This window comes from Oncorhynchus tshawytscha, linkage group LG32 (genome assembly GCF_018296145.1).
Source record: "Oncorhynchus tshawytscha isolate Ot180627B linkage group LG32, Otsh_v2.0, whole genome shotgun sequence".
NCBI classification, from domain to species: Eukaryota; Metazoa; Chordata; class Actinopteri; order Salmoniformes; family Salmonidae; genus Oncorhynchus; species Oncorhynchus tshawytscha.
In genome coordinates this window covers 8,196,484-8,215,075 of record NC_056460.1, presented here as the reverse complement: position 1 = coordinate 8,215,075, position 18,592 = coordinate 8,196,484, and the positions used below count along the sequence as shown (strand labels likewise).

Sequence of the window (18,592 nt, the reverse complement as noted above, 5' to 3'; positions counted from 1 at the left end):
ATATCGCCCATTCGAGTGCGACAGGGCTCGACGGACTAGCCAATTTAAACTTTTAAATGAAAAGTAACGTAGTTAATATGAAGTGGAAAATGTAGCAAGCTGAAAATGAGTCTGTAAATCGGCGCTAATGGAAAACACTGATTGAGTATGGACCGATGCATCCTCTTCAGATCCCCTTGGTTTTAGAATTCACATGAGGACACACCGAGTCTGAACACTGACAAAATGAACCCATTGACAATGTCAGTTAGATGGAATGGAAGCTATATGAAATGAAATGACCACAAAAACAGATTGAAATGGAACGAAAATGGAAACGAGAAGGCCCCAGAGAAACGCTGCACTCACCAGGTGAAGAAAATATCCACGTAAGGGTGTGCGTCCAGGAACAGAAGGAAGGACAGAGAAGGAGGACAGGACAGGTGGTGTACAGAAGACGAGTTAAAAGAGAAGTGTAGCTAACCCCTGACCCGTGGAAAGCTAATTGTCATTATCATGTGTTCAGAGGAGGAAAACAGTGTGAACCTTTAACAGTTGTTTCAAGAAAATGTTTACAATCATTACTAGAGTAGGTCACACACCAGTCAGTGTTTAGTGAGGACTGTTCCTTCCCCTTACCCATCCTTGCTGATGTCTCTGAAGCGCATACAATCACCGTCCTTCCCCAGTCTGATCAGGTTCATCTTGGTCTCCAGGGTCATCAGGAAGGAGCCGCTGTACGAAATCTCCAAGTCAAACCACAGGCCTGGGGGAGAGAGACAGACAGACAGACAGACGTAAGTCATTGTGAGTATGTGTGGGGCGGGGGACGACAAGTTTGTGTGTCCGTGTGTGTAGTCGCAATTGCACATCTCAGTGTGTGTTTAGAAGAATCACAACGGAGTGGAAGAACGCACATCAGATGATCATTTTGACAATCCAAACTACGTCAACCAACTTTGATCAGTAACCTACCACCATTGACTGTAGTATGAAAAATATCAGCGCTGAAAAGCAGTGCTTCAGGTAAAGTAATTGGAAACTACAGTAAGTGATGAACTTTCCAGATCTGCAGAGCCTAAAAGTTGAGTAGATCTGGCTAAAAGGTTCTCAGTCTGTGGCAAATGCTCCAGGACACGAGCCTTCAGTCTGCCATTCACTTCTGCCTCCTTCCCTCCCTCGCCCAGTCTTCCTCGCTCCCCTGCCTCTTCCCCTCCCACAAGCATCTCGGACCCCCACGATCATCCCTCTCTCAAATCTCCCTCCATCTTTCTCTCATTGCTTGACAGTGGAAGAGAACCAAAGTGAGGGATACAAAAAGGGAGAAAGAGGGAGAGATCACAGGACCCTTTGAACAGAGGGGAAACAGTTGGACACCATGCGATACCCCTCATAGGGCTCGTTTGATGTCAGCGGGGTGCTGCTCGCTGTATAAACATGGTTCTCTTCTGAAAGCCCCAGCCCTGCTAATCTGGGTTAGAGAAATCTCCTATCAATGCCCTGGCCCAAAGCCGCCCTCGCATGGGGCAGGCCTGGGTTCTCCGACAGGGGGCCCATCACACACAATATTACACAGCATGTGAATACACACTAGCACATATACGGTAACACACACGGAACTGTACTTTGGGAGAGTGCTACTTTACACCACTAGGGGGCACTCATGGGTTGATAGATGATGCAGGCGTGTGTGTGTGTGTGTGTGTGTGTGTGTGAGAGAGAGAGAGAACACACACTTTCTCTTGGCAACACAGTAAGACTTCCCACTAACACATCACTTGTACCTCTCCTACAGCAGGAATGATGGGAATTCTATCGGTCTTAATCAGACAGTCAATCAATAGACAAAACACAGACACACACAGTTAATTCGGAAAGTATTCAGACTCCTTCACTTTAACCACATTTTGTTACGTTACAGCCTTACGCTAAAATGGATTAAAATTAAATTTCTTTCATCAACCTACACTCAATAACCCATAACGACAAAGTGAAAACAGAAAGACTATATTTACATAGGAATTCAGACCCTTTGCTATGAGACTGGAAATTGAGCACAGGCGCATCCTGTTTCCATCGATTATCCTTGAGATGTGAGGGATAGGTGAAACTTTGCCCTAGCAAGCGATAGAGGGATAGATGAACAGAGCAAAGTACAGAGAGATCCTTGATGAAAAACCTGCTCCAGAGTGCTCAGGACCTTCAAATCAAATCTTATTGGTCTTATGATGTTATTGCGGGTGTAGAGAAATGCTTGTGCCTTCACCACACTGTCTGTATGGGTGGTCCATTTCAGTTTGTCAGTGATGTGTACGCCAAGGAATTTGGAATTTGAAGCTATCCACCTTCCCCACTGCAGTCACGGCGATGTAGATGGGGGGGGGTGCACGCTCTGCTGTTCCTGAAGTCCACGATCATCTCCTTTGTTTTGTTGACGTTAAGTGAGAGGTTGTATTCCAAGGCACCACACTCCTAGAGCCCCCACCTCCTTACCTGTAGTCTGTCTCATCATGGTTGGTAATCAAGCCTACTACTGTTGTGTGTGTTGTTTGCAAACTTTTGGATGAGTTGGATGCGTGCTTGGCCACACAGTCATGGGTGAACAGGGAGTACAGGAGGGGCTGAGAAAACACTGAGCATGCACCCTTGTGGGGCCCCAGTGTTGAGGATCAGTGGAGTGGAGGTGATGTTTCCTACCTTCACCACCTGGGGGCAGCCCATCAGGAAGTCCAGGACTATTTACATAGGGCAGGGTTCAGACTCAGAGCCTCGAGCTTAATGATGAGTTTGGAGGGTACTATGGTGTTGAATGCTGAGCTAGTCAATAAACAGCATTCTTACATAGGTATTCCTCTTGTCCAGATGGGAAAGGGCAGTGTGCAGTGATGGCGATTGCATCGTCTGTGGACCTACTGGGACGGTATGCAAATTGGAGTGGGTCTAGGGTAAGGTGGAGGTGATATGATCCTTGACCAGTCTCTCAAAGCACTTCATGATGACAGAAGTAAATGCTACGGGGCGATAGTGATTTAGTTCAGTTACCTTAGCTTTCTTGGGTCCAGGAACAATGGTGGCCATCTTGAAGCATGTGGGGAACAGCAGCCTGGGATAGGGAGATTGAATATGCCCGTAAACACACCAGCCAGCTGGTCTACGCATGCTCTGAGGACGCGGCTGGGGATACCATCTGGGCCGGCAGCCTTGCGAGGGTTAACACGTTTAAATGTTTTACTCAGGTCGGACACTGAGAAGGAGAGCCCACAGTCCTTGAAAGCGGGCCGCGCCGGTGACACTGTTATCCTCAAAACGTGCAAATAATGTGTTTAGCCTGTTCGGAAGCAAGACGTCAGTCTCGGCGACGTGGCTGGTTTTTCTTTTGTAGTCCGTGATTGTCTGTAGTCCCTGCCACATTCGTCTCATGTCTGAGCCGTTGAATTGCAACTCCACTTGATCTCTATACTGATATTTAGCTTGTTTGATTGCCTTGCGGATTGAATAACTACACTGTTTATATTCTGTCATATTACCAGTCACCTTGCCATGGTTAAATTCAGTGGTTCGCACTTCCAGTTTCGCGCGAATGCTAACATCTATCCACAGTTTCTGGTTAGGGTAGGACCTCAGACTAGGTCAAAGGTTCACCTTATAAAAGACGGAAGCCACAGTAACAAAAGGCACATGACAGTCTGCTTGGAGTTTGCTAAAAGGCACCTAAAGGACTCTCAGATCATGAGAAACGAGATTCTCTGGTCTGATAAAAACAAGATTAAACTCTTTGGCCTGAATGCCAAGCCTCAAGGCTGGAGGAAACCAGGCACCGATCATTACCTGGCCAATACCATCCCTATGGTGAAGTATGGTGGGGGCAGCATCATGCTGTGGGGATGTCTTTCATCAGCAGGGACTGGGAAACTAGTCAGGATCAAGGGAAAGACGAACGGAGCAAAGTACAGAGAGATCCTTGGTGAAAACCTGCTCCAGAGCACTCAGGACCTCAGAATGGGGCAAAGGTTTACTTAACAGGACAACGACCCTAAGCACACAGCCACGACAATGCAGGAGTGGCTTCGGGACAAGTGTCGGAATGTCCTTAAGTGGCCCAGCCAGAGCCCGGACTTGAACCAGATCGAACATCTCTGGAGAGACCTGAAAATAGCTGTGCAGCGATGCTCCCCATCCAACCTGACAAAGCTTGAGAGGATCTGCATTGAATGGGAGAAATACCCATGGAATAGCCTTCATTTCTCAGAACACTTGAGGCCCCACAAATGCTGATGCTCCAGATACTCAACTAGTCTAAAGGTGGTCAGTTTTATTGCTTCTTTAAATCAGAACAACAGTTTTCAGCTGTGCTAACATAATTGCAAAAGGGTTTTATAATGATCAATTAGCCTTTTAAAACGATAAACTTGGATTAGCTAACACAACGTGCCATTGGAACACAGGAGTGGTTGCTGATAATGGGCCTATGTAGATATTCCATTCCATTTTTGTTTTATTTTTTTAAAGCAATTTCCAGCTACAATAGTCATTTACAACATTAACAATGTCTATTTCTAATCAATTTAATGTTATTTTAAAAATTGACAAAACAAATGTGCTTTGCTTTCAAAAACAAGAACAAATCTGAGTGACGGCAAACTTTTGAACGGTAGTGTAAACACACACTTTTAAAAAACTGTTTTTGCTTTGTCATTATGGGGTAGTGTGTAGATTGATGAGGGGGAAAAAACTATTTAATCCATTTTAAAATAAGGCTGTAACGTACCTTTTTTTTGGGGGGTTAAGGGGTCTGAATACTTTCCAAATGCACTGTACAGTCGTGGCCAAAAGTTTTGAGCATGACAAATATTAATTTCCACAAGGTTTGAGTCTTTAGTGTCTTTAGATATTTTTGTCAGATGTTACTATGGAATACTGAAGTATAATTACAAGCATTTCATAAGTGTCAAAGGATTTTATTGACAATTACATGAAGTTGATGCAAAGAGTCAATATTTGCAGTGTTGACCCTTCTTTTTCAAGACCTCTGCAATCCGCCCTGGCATACTGTCAATTAACTTCTGGGCCACATCCTCTGATGGCAGCCCATTCTTGCATAATCAATGCTTGGAGTTTGGGTGGGTTTTTGTTTGTCCACCCACCTCTTGAGAATTGACCACAAGTTCTCAATGGGATTCAGGTCTGGGGAGTTTCCTGGCCATGGACCCAAAACCTGTGTTAACGAGAGAATCACTGACATGTCAGCTGGTATTTTTGTGGCAGGGCTGAAATGCAGTGGAAATGTTTTTGGGGGATTCAGTTCATTTGCATGGCAAAGAGGGACTTTGCAATTCATCTGATCACTCTTCATAACATTCTGGAGTATATGCAAATTGCCCTCATATAAACTGAGGCAGCAGACTATCATTCTCAAAACTTTGGCCACGACTGAACATAACACACACACACACACACACACACACACACACACCAATTGGAGACTCATATCCTCCTCCAAACAGTGAAGCTCTGTAGGAGTCTGTAATTTAATAACATACATCCTCTATATCACATCTTCTTTATCATGGCATGTCTTTGAACACTGTGTACAGACAGACCACTGAAGGTGTCCTGCATGGCACTACATGGCTTTGAAATGACAGATGTTAGGCCTAGTTACACTTAGAAGAAACTTGATAGCTAGACAGACAGTTTCGGTACAAATGTAATTAGCAGTGAGTATTATATTCATTTTCAATTCTTATTGTAGGCCAATTTTTTGTGTGTGCTTTCATCCAAAAGTAATTTATCTAGGACTATGCTTGAGTGAGAGGAAAATCATAGAGAGTAGCAAGCCCATAAAATCATAAAGAGACTTGAAAGCCCATAAAACCAGCAAGCCATCAATGTGCCGGGCCGACCTTTGGCCTCACTGTTCATGTTGCTTTCACAGAAACATAGCAGGTTGAGAAAACGAGGAACTATGCAGGACAACCAACTCGTGACACCATTCGCCTACGGGGTGAACACTCCCAGGGGGGAAGGGTTGGAGAAGCTAGTGCTTCTTTCTCAACATCGTCCTCTCCAAGCCTAAACGCCAGCTGTGCTAAGTGACCACAAGGCTAAGTGACCACAAGGCAGCCCTGTGACACCAGAGGCAAGCAAACGCACACAAACACACTCCCAGCCCTGTCCACTCAGACCTACTCCGTCCACATCCCCATGGTGTGAGTGAGAGAGAGAGAGAGAGAGAGAGAGAGAGAGAGAGAGAGAGAGAGAGAGAGAGAGAGAGAGAGAGAGAGAGAGAGAGAGGGGACTTGTGGCCCTTGCCTAACCCTGTGCCCTTGCCTAACCCTGGTGAGCCCTGGTGATAATAAGGCTGTGTCCGACAGCGTTAGGGAAGGCAGGGCTGATGGCGTGGGGAGAGGAGCCCCAAATCGCTAGCTGCGAGAGCAGCGTCGAAAGGCCAACTCTGGCTTAATTGGGGTGAGCTGGCCTGGTGACGAGTCAGACGAGCGGAGCACTCCCATGCATACATGCTCAGAGGAAGGAAACCAACGTGAAAGTACACACTCTGACACAAAAGCGAGTGCACGTATACACGCACACACACACACACACAGAGAGACAGAGAGAGACAGAGAGAGAGACAGAGAGACAGAGACAGAGACAGAGAGAGAGACAGAGAGAGAGACAGAGAGAGACAGAGACAGAGACAGAGAGAGAGACAGAGAGAGAGACAGAGAGAGAGACAGAGAGAGAGACAGAGAGAGAGACAGAGAGAGAGAGAGAGAGAGAGATGAGAAATGGAAATGTTTCTTTAGAATGTAAGCTGGAGGAATCTTTTCCCTAAGAAACATTGTAGTTGCATACACTTGTTCCAATGCAAATGATTCAAATGTTGGTGAATTCTAGCAATTATTTGTCGGTTAACCTGCACATTGCCAGTTCAGCTGTGTGTTAGCCTCAGTCTAGAACAGTGGTATTCAGTGGTCAGGCTGGGGGGGTGGGGGATTGGCACTGCAGCGGGGTTGCCAAAATAAAAACATGTTTGAGAGACTAAAATGTAATGAATGAAAGGTTATTTGTTGATAGAAAATCATGTTTTCCAGCTATAGTCGACAGCAAATTCTACTGTTAGTAAGCTATTTTGAAACGGTTAACCAAGTTGCAGCATATGATCATTACTAAGTAACATTTGGTTGCGAGAAAGTGGGACTCTGTAACCGAGTTGGATCGAACCACCATATTATTGACATCATCTTACATTGCAAAACATCAGGCAAAAAAACTATATCTTCCCAGAAAGCTGATTACCGTACTCCTTAAACCCATAACAACTCACAAAAAAACCCACAATTAACAACCCAGAAAAAAAATGGGTCGTGCTCATTCTTATTGGAAAAGTACAAGTAGCCCCTCCAGATTTCACTCAATGCTTTACTGTTTGGTGACTAATGAACATAACCCAGTCCTCCTGAGTGTAGTGGAAGTGCATTCCTCCAACTCTGATCCAACAGAATCTGTTCCCCTCTCAGCCTGTGGTGGAATCCATTTCCTCCGTCATTAAGTCACATCGGAGCGCGGGGCGATAGAAATGACAAAACAATGGTGGCAGTGACTCACAGAGGAACAGCAGGGAGACAACGAGAGACCTAGACAGAGAGTGTTCGGCAAAAAGAGGAAGAAACAGAATGAGAGGAACAGAGAGAGGGAACAGAGAAACTGGGAGAATTAAAGATGGGTACTGTGGAAAGACAGAGATGGGTAGAGAGAGAGAGAGAGAGAGAGAGAAGCAACAATCCAAATGCCAGACACAGAAACACACATTATTTCACTAGTGTTTATCTCTTCCTGTCTGTAACTCAAGCCCATGGGAGAGGCAGATTCAAGACTGGGCCCTAGTCATTTAGAGGCCATAGGAGGGCCATGCCCCAATGGAGTGGGGGCATTCAGTGGGCCAGTCATCTTTAGCCATTAATTACTAGAATGTAAAGTATCTGATCTACATATCATATGACGCCATCTCTCCTAATATTTACACACTAATAAGATGCAGGAAAATCTATACTGTGGGGCGTAAGGGTGTATGTACCCAGAAATGACATGTGATGTGTATGCACCCAATAATGATGACCTACTGTGCAAATATGGAAGGTGCTGGATGGTTAGATGTTACGAGAGACACACTTGCTTCTGCTAGAAAGCAACCAACCGACAGTCACTCTACCAAAGTGAAGGCATTTACCTCTAGTAATATTAATATTGTCCAAACCTCCGCGCAACTGTGCTATACAAACTGCAGCGTGTCTGTACTGAGAAGCCGGTTGTGCAACTAACAGCCAAGTCTATGACCCCTCTAGTGTAACTCAGCCTTTATTTACTCAGGCCTAACAGATAACCATGTGACCCACTCAACAGCTCAGGACTTGAATACGTTGTACTTAGCAAGGCATTTGCCCACAACACACATTCCATCACACTAGCAAAACACGCTAAACAATAGCGTCACTAACATAGTACGTTATTCATCGATAATGTTGTCAATGAGTGATACTGACTGAGTGAGTAAACGCCTATCAGGATTGGGTTGACTCCTGTGGAACATAATGATCCAATTCTTCTTGTTAGATATATTCATTGATAATGTTGTCAACTTGTGGTATTGAGTTGAGCTATTGCCCCTACTTGGATTGCACATTCTCCCTCTGTTGATAAACGCAATGTTAGAATTCTTATTCTTAGATAGTCTCAAAATACAGTCATCACCGACACGGACCAGTCTGGCGTCTTGTTCAATTAATCATCTATTCCCATGACTTATCGATCATATGATGGTCTAATTTGTGTGTGTGTGTGTGTGTGTGTGTGTGTGTGTGTGTGTGTGTGGGTCGCACCTGCAAGAGTGTGCGTGTGTGAGAGACACTGTGTATCCTGGACCTATGTAGCACTTTAACTCATATCACGAGACCACACCGCAGATAAGAAAACTTGGAATTCCTGTACTGATATGACTCCAACCAAATTGTCAACATATTAGACACAGACATAAAAAACACCCACGCTCACAATACTGCCTTTATGCTTATAGAGAGCCGTGCTAGACTGAATCTACTGTTCATGTCTTCTCGTAAGGAAAGAGTGATTCTAATAAACAGATTACACAGCACAGCTCGACATGATGCCTCTGCCACGATGGCACCACGCAGCGGAGGGGATCAATTGCAACGATGGGGCGGTGTGAAGTTGAATTCAACCCTGCTAATAGCACATTGCACAGTGGGAGCCTGGCTGAGCGAGTGTGTGTGTGTGTGTTAGTTGCACAGTATGTGTGTTTGAGTGCGTGTAAAAATACAATGAATTGCAGTTTTTCTTCACTGGTCAGGATTTGGTTGATGGATAATACAGTAGCACATTTCCAGGGTTCTTACCTTGATGGTCAACTGAGGGTTTGGAGGCGCCAAGGATTCTGGGAGTGGCCACGCCCATGTCCAGCTCTGTCAGGGTCAGCTCGTTCATGAAGTAGGGGAGCTGGGGGAGAAAGAAACAGTCAAGTAGATGACACACACAGACACACAAAGGATCTGCAGCTGCAGGTGTATAGTAAGTGCAAGTTAGAGGTTGATGGTAACAAGCCACTCATTCACTCCTTCTACATCTCCCAGTCATTCTCATCTGCCACAAAGGCCCCTATCGACTCCCTCACGCCGGCTAGCTGAGACAACAAGACTAACAGCCAACATCACCACACGACATTGGGAATAGGACCAGACGAAGGGCTACCGTGGGGCTAGTAACAACCCCAAAGATGAAACATGGGGGGATAATCGAAGGACCAGGATACAAAACCGGGATAGATGGATGGATAGAGAGAGAGAGAGAGAGAGAGAGAGAGAGAGAGAGAGAGAGAGAGAGGAATGAGGTTCTCTCTCTGAGCCCAGTGTGGAGTCTCTAAGTCCTGTGGCGGGGCTGCACAGCGGAAGTGGCTGACATTTAGAGTGTGTGTGTGTGTGTGTGTGTGTGTGTGTCCGTTCCTGCAGTCGTAAGGATCCACTGAGAGGCATGAGTCCCCTAGTCTCTTTTTATTTGTGTTTTCTCTATATTTAGGAATGCATGGCTCCTTCTCTCTCTCTACCCTCCTTCTGAGCCAAATAAACCTCATCTTCTTCATCCCTTTTTTGTGTGTCCTTTGATCTGCTCTGTTGAACATATGCAGCTCAGTGGTAAAAGAATACAGTACAGATACAACAGTGTAAGAATGCTCTTTTAAACACACGAGCCCTTTGTCACAACAGGGTCATAGGTGAGAGAAGAGAGGTCAAAGGCCACCCACCCGGATCTTGCTGAGTTTCATCTGGATCTTCTTGGAGACCACGTCAGCCCAGTAGGGCTCGCCCAGGAAGTCCCATGCCACCCGGCCAATCGCAGAGTTCACCCAGGCAACAGGCTCCTCCTCCCCCAGCAAAACGACAGGGTCAAAGCTGCTGCTGCTCTGCAACTGGTAGGCGGGTACACAAGAAGTGAGATAAATACTAACTTAAGCACAACTGTGTACTATAATTAGATTTATTTACAGAAATGATGTATAACAACAGAGTATAGTACACAGTTGTGAGAATTGAGAGGGGGTTGAAGGTATACCTTCTTGCCCGACCCAGGGCTACTCTGTGGACTCTGGACTACGGGACTAGTGGCAGCGATGGGCGTGGCAGTGGCAGTGCCAGTCTCGGGGGGCACCAGGGTGGCCATGTAGACACTGTAGTCCAGTAGGGACTTGGCTGCTATGCCTGCTGTTGAGTCCCTGGTCCTTGGCTGAGACGCTAGCACCTCGTCCAGACTGCTCCGGCTGCTGCTGCGGCTGTGGGAGCTCAAGGCTGCCACAGGGGTCAAAGATCAACAAGATATTAGTACGATGCAGCTGGATCAATATATTGCATGTGCATTATGAAATACAAATGCAGTCTTGCACTTCCCTCAGTCGCTTTCACATTGTCACACTATATTTGTGCAAGCATGCTAGCGCCAGACATGTTGAGTCAAGCGATAACTTCCTGTAAATAACTAGTACGGAAGAATGTGTGTGTAAGTGTGTGTGTTGGTCCGTGAGTGAGTGTGTGGCACCTGGATCCATCCACTCACCAGTCTTACTCCCCTGCAGACCAGTGACTCTCTTCATCCCTGTCTTGGGGGGCTTGGAGGCCAACAGGATCCTCCGGTGCCACTCCTCCTTCTCCCTCCCCGTCCGACCAAACAGGTACAGGGTCAGTTCAGGACCACCGGACCTTTTGGCCTCCTCTGTCCCCACGGTCGCCTCTCCTGTGGCCGTGGTTCTCTCGTGTGTGGTTTCGCTGTGGTCGCCCTCTGCCTTGGACATGAAGTCGTCCTGCTTGGCCAGCTCGATGCGGATAGGGTACTTCTTGTTCCACACACGCTTCCTGGCCAGACTCTGAGGCACCAGATAGATCTAGAGTGGGAATAGAATGTTTGATTGAGTTGGGTGTGTCTGTGTGGGTCTAATGGGAACATAAAATTAAGTTAAGAAAATTAAGCTGTAGTGGATATTTTAAATTAACAATGAGGAGAGACAAGATCAATCACCAATCAGTATATTAACATTATTAAAACCTCTCTAGGGTACGTGGGACGGTAGCGTCCCGCCTGTCAACAGCCAGTGAAACTGCAGGGTGCCAAATTCAAAACAGAAATCCCATAATTAAAATTCCTCAAACATACATGTATTTTACACCATTTTAAAGATACACTTGTTGTAAATCCAACCACATTGTCCGATTTCAAAAAGCCTTTACGACAAAAGCAAACCAAACGATTATGTTAGGTCAGAGCCAAGTCACAGAAAAACAGCCATTTTTCCAGCCAAAGAGAGGAGTCACAAAAAGCAGAAATATAGATCAAATTAAATCACTAATCTTTGATGATCTTCATCAGATGACACGCATAGGACTTCATGTTACACAATACTTATGTTTTGTTCGGTAAAGTTCATATTTATATCCAAAAATCATTATAAATATTCACTTACCTTTGATGATCTTCATCAGAATGCACTCCCAGGAATCCCAGTTCCACAATAAATGTTTGTTTTGTTCAATAATGTCCATCAGTTATGTCCAAATAGCTTCTTTTGTTAGCGCGTTTGGTAAACAAATACAAACTCACGAAGCGCGTTCACTAGGAGCAGACGAAAAGTCCAAAAGTTCCGTTACAGTCCGTAAAAACATATCAAATGATGTATAGAATCAATCTTTAGGATGTTTTTAACATAAATCTTCAATAATGTTCCAACCGGAGAATTCCTTTGTCTGTAGAAAAGCAATGAAACGCAAGCTAACTATCACGTGAGCGCGCAAGACTGAGCTCGTGGCTGCTGGCCGACCTCTGACTCATTCCCCTCTCAATCAGCCCCACTTCACAGTAGAAGCATCAAACAAGGTTCTAAAGACTGTTGACATCTAGTGGATGCCTTAGGAAGTGCAAGATGACCCCATAGACACTGTATTCGATAGGGCAAGAGTTGAAAAACTACAAACCTCAGATTTCCCACTTCCTGGTTGGATTTATTTCTCAGTTTTATGCCTGCCATATGAGTTCTGTTATACTCACAGATATCATTCACAGTTTTAGAAACTTGAGTGTTTTCTATCCAAATATACTAATTACATGCATATTACTTTTTTATTATTTCTTATTTTTTTATGGTTGAGTAGCAGGCAGTGTAATTTGGGCACGCTTTTTATCCAAAATGTCCAATGCTGCCCCCTACCCAAGAGAAGTTAAAAACGTATCGATAAAGGGATCTGGTCTCACCACCCACAAAGTGAATAGAGTGAGAGTCCACTGAGTGGATTGAGCCTCTGGGTTATATTCTATATAAGCGCAACATCAGAGATGACATACAATTGTTCCGGACACCAACCCCACACATCCTGTGCCAGACCTTGGCCCCAAATGAAAAGATCTTGCTGTTTTGTTCAGTACTAAGAACGTTTGCTGTTACTTCGTCTCCACCTTGCTAAAAAGGGGTCGAGGGGAGATAACAATATCCCCCAAGGCCCCAAGGAGGGGGTGACTGACGCACAGACATTGTTGAGACAACTGATTGGTTCCCCATTACTCACGCTGTCCCCTGGGGCGGTTAGAGCCAGTTGATCCAGCCTCCCCAAGCTGACAAGGTAAAAATCTGTCGTTCTGCCCCCGAATAAGACAGTTAACCCAATGTTCCCCAGTAGGCCGTCATTGTAAATAAGAATTTGTTCTTAACTGAATATCCTAGTTAAATAAAGAAAATCCCTTCACATGGTTTGCAACAGGTAAAGACACATATTCACATATGTAAACAATGTACCCTTCTGACCTCCTTTGCCTTATTCTCTTTTTGATATTTTTTAAAATGCACCCACCTTGCTGTCAGTGAGGTCGTAGATCTTCTGGCTGATATAGGTGACGTCGGGCTTGGGTTCGTTATGGGTGGCCCGCCGGGCGATGTTGCGGTTGGGTGTGGACAGGCGCAGGATAGAGCCCTCCAGTCTCACATACACAGAGTGGGTCAGAGTGGCGTGGTATGTCTCCGGGTCGTAGTTCACTATCTCGTTCATCCAGCCCTGCAGGGGGGAGATAGAGAAATCAGTCAGGTCAATCAATCAATCAATGGACAAACCAGTGGAACAATCAACCAATGACACATTAAACCAATCAATCAATTAACACATCTACTTTGTATGGCGCAATACAATTATTTGTACAGTAGACTATACAGTGCATTCGTTAAGTATTAAGACCACTTGACTTTGAAAACATTTGGTTAGGTTAGTCTTATTCTAAAATTGATTAAATCGTTTTTACCCTCATTTATCTACACACGATACCCCATAGCCATAATAGGTTTTTAGAAATGTTTTTTAGAAATGTTACTAAAAGTATAAAAACTTAAAAACTGAAATTTCACATTAAGATACAGTACCAGTCAAAACGTTTGGACACCTACTCATTCCAGGGTTTTTCTTTATTTTTACTATGTTCTACATTTTAGTATATTAGTGAAGACATGAACACACATATGGAATCATGTAGTAACCAAAAAAGTGTTAAATCAAAATATAATGTAATATTTTAGATTCTTCAAAGTAGCCACCCTTTGCCTTGATGACAGCTTTGAACATGCCTGGCATCCTCTCAACCAGCTTTATGACGTAGTCACCTGGAATGCATTTCAATGAATAGGTGTGCCTTGTTAAAAGTTAATTTGTGGAATTTCTATCCTTCTTAATGTCTTTGAGCCAAGCAGTTGTGTTGTGACAAGGCAAGGGTGGTATACAGAACCTACTTGGTAAAAGAACAGGTCAAATAAGCAAAGAGAATAGACAGTCCATCAGAACTTTAACTTTTTATGGCTGCAGGGGCAGTATTGAGTAGCTTGGATGAAAAGGTGCCCATTGTAAACAGCCAGCTCCTCAGTCTCAGTTGCTAATATATGCATATTATTATTAGTATTGGATAGAAAACACTAAAGTTTCCAAAACTGTCAAAATATTGTCTGTGAGTATAACAGAACTGATATTGCAGGCGAAACCCTGAGGAAAATCAAAGCAGGAAGTGGCTTCTATTTTGAAAACTCCATGTTCCATGCCATCCCTTTGCTCCATTTAAAGGGATATGAAACCAATTCCTTTTCCTATCGCTTCCTCAAGGTGTCAACAGTCTTTAGACATAGTTTCATGCTTTTATTTTGAAAAATTAGCCAGAACGATAACATTGCGTCAAGTGGTCACATGAGTTTTGCTTGTGCAACAGAATTTGGACAGCCATGGTTTTCCCCTCTCCTACTGTGAATGACATTTGCGGTTGATATATTATCGATTATATGTTTTAAAAACAACCTGAGGATTGACTATAAAAAACGTTTGACATGTTTCTGTGGACATAATGGAAACTATTTGGAATTTTCGTATGCGTTGTCGTGACCGCTCTTTCCTGTGGATTTCTGAACATAACGCTCCAAACAAACAGAGGTATTTTGGATATAAAAATAATCTTTATGGAACAAACGGAACATTTGTTGTGTAACTGGGAGTCTTGTGAGTGAAAACATCTGAAGATCAAAGGTAAACAATTAATTTGATTGCTTTTCTGATTTTCGTGACCGAGCTACCTGATGCTAAGTGTACTTAATTCATGTTTTATCGTGCGATCGATAAACTTACAAACGCATGGATTGCTTTTGCTGTAAAGCATAATTTCAAAATCTGACACAACAGGTGGATTAACAAAAGGCTAAGCTGTGTTTTCCTATATTGCACTTGTGATTTCATGAATATACATATTTATAGTAATGTTTATTGTATGTAGAGCTATGCTATTGAGCAGTTGTTGATGACACTTATCCCGATATCAGGATTGCAGCCATAACAAGTTAAGACAAGGTCAGTCAATCCGGAACATTTCAAGAACTTTTCAAGTTTCTTCAAGTGCAGCTGTAAAAACCATCAAGCGCTATTATGAAGGTGGGTCTCGTGAGGACCGCCACAGGAAAGGAAGACCCAGCGTTATCTCTACTGCAGAGGATAAGTTCGTTAGAGTTACCAGCCTCAGAAATCGGCAATTAAATGCACCTCAGATTGCAGCCCAAATGAATTCTTCAGAGTTCAAGTAACAGAGACATCAACATCAACTGTTCAGAGGAGACTGCGTGAATCAGGCCTTCATGGTAGAATTGCTGCAAAGAAACCACTACTAAAGGACACCAATAATAAGAGGACTTGCTTGGGCCAAGAAACACGAGTAATGGACAGACCGGTGGAAATCTGTCCCTTGGTCCGATGTGTCCAAATTTGAGATTTTTGGTCCCAATCGCCGTGTCTTTGTGAGACGCAGAGTAGGTGAACAGATGATCTCTGCATGTGTGGTTCCCACCATGAAGCATAGAGGAGGTCTGATGGTGCTTTGCTGGTGACACTGTCTGTGGTTTATTTAAAAATTTTTTTAAAAGGTTCACTTAACCAGCATGGCTACCACAACATTCTGCAGCGATACACCATCCCATCTGGTTTTCACTCTTAGTGGGACTGTCATTTGTTTTTCAACAGGACAATGACCCAAAACACACCTCCAGGTTGTATAAGGGCTGTTTGACCAAGAAGGAGAGTGATTGACTGCTGCATCAGGTGACTTGCCACCATAATCACCCAACCTCAACCCAATTGAGATGGTTTGGGATGAGTAAGACTGCAGAGTGAAGGAAAAGCAGCCAACAAGTGCTCAGCAGATGTGGGAACTCCTTCTAAACAGTTGGAAAAGCTTTCCTCATGAAGCTAGTTGAGAGTATGCCAAGAGTGTGCAAAGCTGTCATCAAGGCAAAGGTTGGCTACTTTGAAGAATCAAAAATATTTTTGATTTGTTGGTTATGACATGATGCCATCTGTGTTCTTCATTATTCTACAATGTAGAAAATAGTAAAAATAAAGAAAACCCTTGCCCGAGTAGTGTGTCCAAACTTTTGACTGGTACTGTAAGTATTCAGACCCTTTACTCATACTTTGTTGAAGCACCTTTGGCAGCGATTAAAGCCTCAAGTCTTCTTGGGTATGACGCTACAAGCTTGGCACACATTTGGCGAGTTTCTCCCATTCTCTCTGCAGATTGTCTCAAGCTCTATCAGGTTGGAAGGGGAGTGTCGCTGCACAGCTATTTTCGGGTCTCTCCAGAGATATTCGACCGGGTTCAAGTCCAGGCTCTGGCTAGTCCACTCAAGGACATTCAGAGACTTGTCCCAAAGCCACTCCTCCGTTGTCTTAGCTGTGTGCTTTGGGTTGTTGTCCTGCTGGAAGGTGAACCTTTTCCTCAGTCTGAGGTTCTGAGCGCTCTAGAGCAGGTTTGCATCAAGGCTCTCTCAAGGTACTTTTTTCAGTTAATCTTTCTCTTGATCCTGACTAGTCTCCCAGTCCTTGCCACTGAAAAACATCCCCACAGCATGATGTTGGCCCCGCCATGCTTCACTATCGGGATGGTGCCAGGTTTCCTGCAGACATGACGCCTGGCATTCGAGGCCAAAGTGTTCAATCTTGGTTTCATCAGACCAGAGAATCTTGTTTCTCATGGTGTGAGAGTCCTTTGGGTGCCTTTTGGCAAATGCCAAACGGGCTTTCATGTGCCTTTTACTGAGGAGTGGCTTCCGTCTGGCCCCTCTACCATAAAGGCCTGACTGGTGGAGTGCTGCAGAGATGGTTGTCCTTCTGAAAGGTTCTCCCATCTCCACAGAGGAACTCTGGAGCTCTGTCAGTGACCACCACGTCCCTGACCAAGGCCCCTTTCCCCCGTTTGCTCAGTTTGCCCGGGCGGCCAGCTCTAGAAAAAGTCTTGGTGGTTCCAAACTTCTTCCAATTAAGAATGATTGAAGCCAGTGTGTTCTTGGGGACCTTCAATGCTGCAGAATTTTTTTTTGGTACACTTCCCAAGATCTGTACCTTGACACAATCCTGTTGTGGAGCTCTAAGGACAATTCCTTCAGCCTCATAGTTTGGTTTTTGCTCTGACATGCACTGTCAACTATGGGACCTTTCCAAATCAAGTCCAATCAATTTAAATGTCACAGGTGGTCTCCCATCAAGTTGTAGAAACATCTCAAGGATGATCAATGGAAACAGGATGCACCTGAGCTCAATTTCAAGTCTGTTTTTTAACATTTTTAATACATTTACAAAAATGCACAAAAAAACTTTTTCGCTTTGTCATTATGGGGTATTGTGTGTAGACTGATGAGAAAAAGTTATAATTTTATCAATTTTAGAATTAGGCTGTAAGGTAGAAAAATGAGGAAAAAGTCAAGGGGTCTGAATACTTTCCGAATGCACTGTATGAACATTCTGTACTGCTGAACCCTTCCGAAAAGACACTACAATGATTTTAGGCACCTGACAAAGCAAATTAATGTTAAATGCATGAACATCTGGTTCCGTCTATGTATAGAAACTAGAGGTCGACCGATTAATCGGAATGGCCGATTAATTAGGGCCGATTTCAAGTTTTCATAACAATCGGAAATCTGTATTTTTGGGCGCCAATTTTTTTTTTTTTTACACCTTTATTTAAATCTTTATTCAACTAGGCAAGTCAGTTAAGAACACATTCTTATTTTCAATGACGGCCTAGGAACAGTGGGTTAACTGCCTCATTCAGGGGCAGAAAGACAGATTTTCACCTTGTTAGCTCGGGGGATCCAATCTTGCAACCTTACAGTTAACTAGTCCAACGCAATAACGACCTGCCTCTCTCTCGTTGCACTCCACAAGGAGACTGACTGCCTGTTACACAAATGCAGTAAGCCAAGGTAAGTTGCTAGCTAGCATTAAAATGATCTTTTAAAAAACAATCAATCATAATCACTAGTTAACTACACATGGTTGATGATATTACTAGATATTATCTAGCGTGTCCTGTGTTGCATATAATCTGACTGAGCGGTGGTAGGCAGAAGCAGGCGCGTAAACATTCATTCAAACAGCACTTTTGTGCGTTTGCCAGCAGCTCTTCGTTGTGCGTCAAGCATTGCGCTGTTTATGACTTCAAACCCATCAACTCCCGAGATGAGGCTGGTGTGACCGAAGTGAAACGGCTGGCT

The 18,592-nt window shown here is 44.1% G+C and overlaps 1 protein-coding gene across 3 annotated transcripts in view; it reads right to left on the bottom strand.

The window, feature by feature from the left end:
- Positions 1-18,592, bottom strand: part of LOC112230343 (testis-expressed protein 2-like) — a 68,618-nt gene that overhangs the window by 11,539 nt on the left and 38,487 nt on the right. For 2 of the 3 annotated variants that reach the window (XM_042310902.1, XM_042310903.1), the window contains exons 4-9: positions 13,380-13,580; positions 11,101-11,425; positions 10,603-10,835; positions 10,295-10,459; positions 9,393-9,492; positions 619-745 (exon numbers count right to left, since the gene is read on the bottom strand). In XM_042310902.1, coding sequence (XP_042166836.1) covers positions 619-745; positions 9,393-9,492; positions 10,295-10,459; positions 10,603-10,835; positions 11,101-11,425; positions 13,380-13,580 — 1,151 coding nt within the window. Of the gene's footprint in view, positions 1-618; positions 746-6,771; positions 7,617-9,392; positions 9,493-10,294; positions 10,460-10,602; positions 10,836-11,100; positions 11,426-13,379; positions 13,581-18,592 lie in introns of those variants that run through there. The other variant, XM_042310904.1, reaches the window with a different exon arrangement.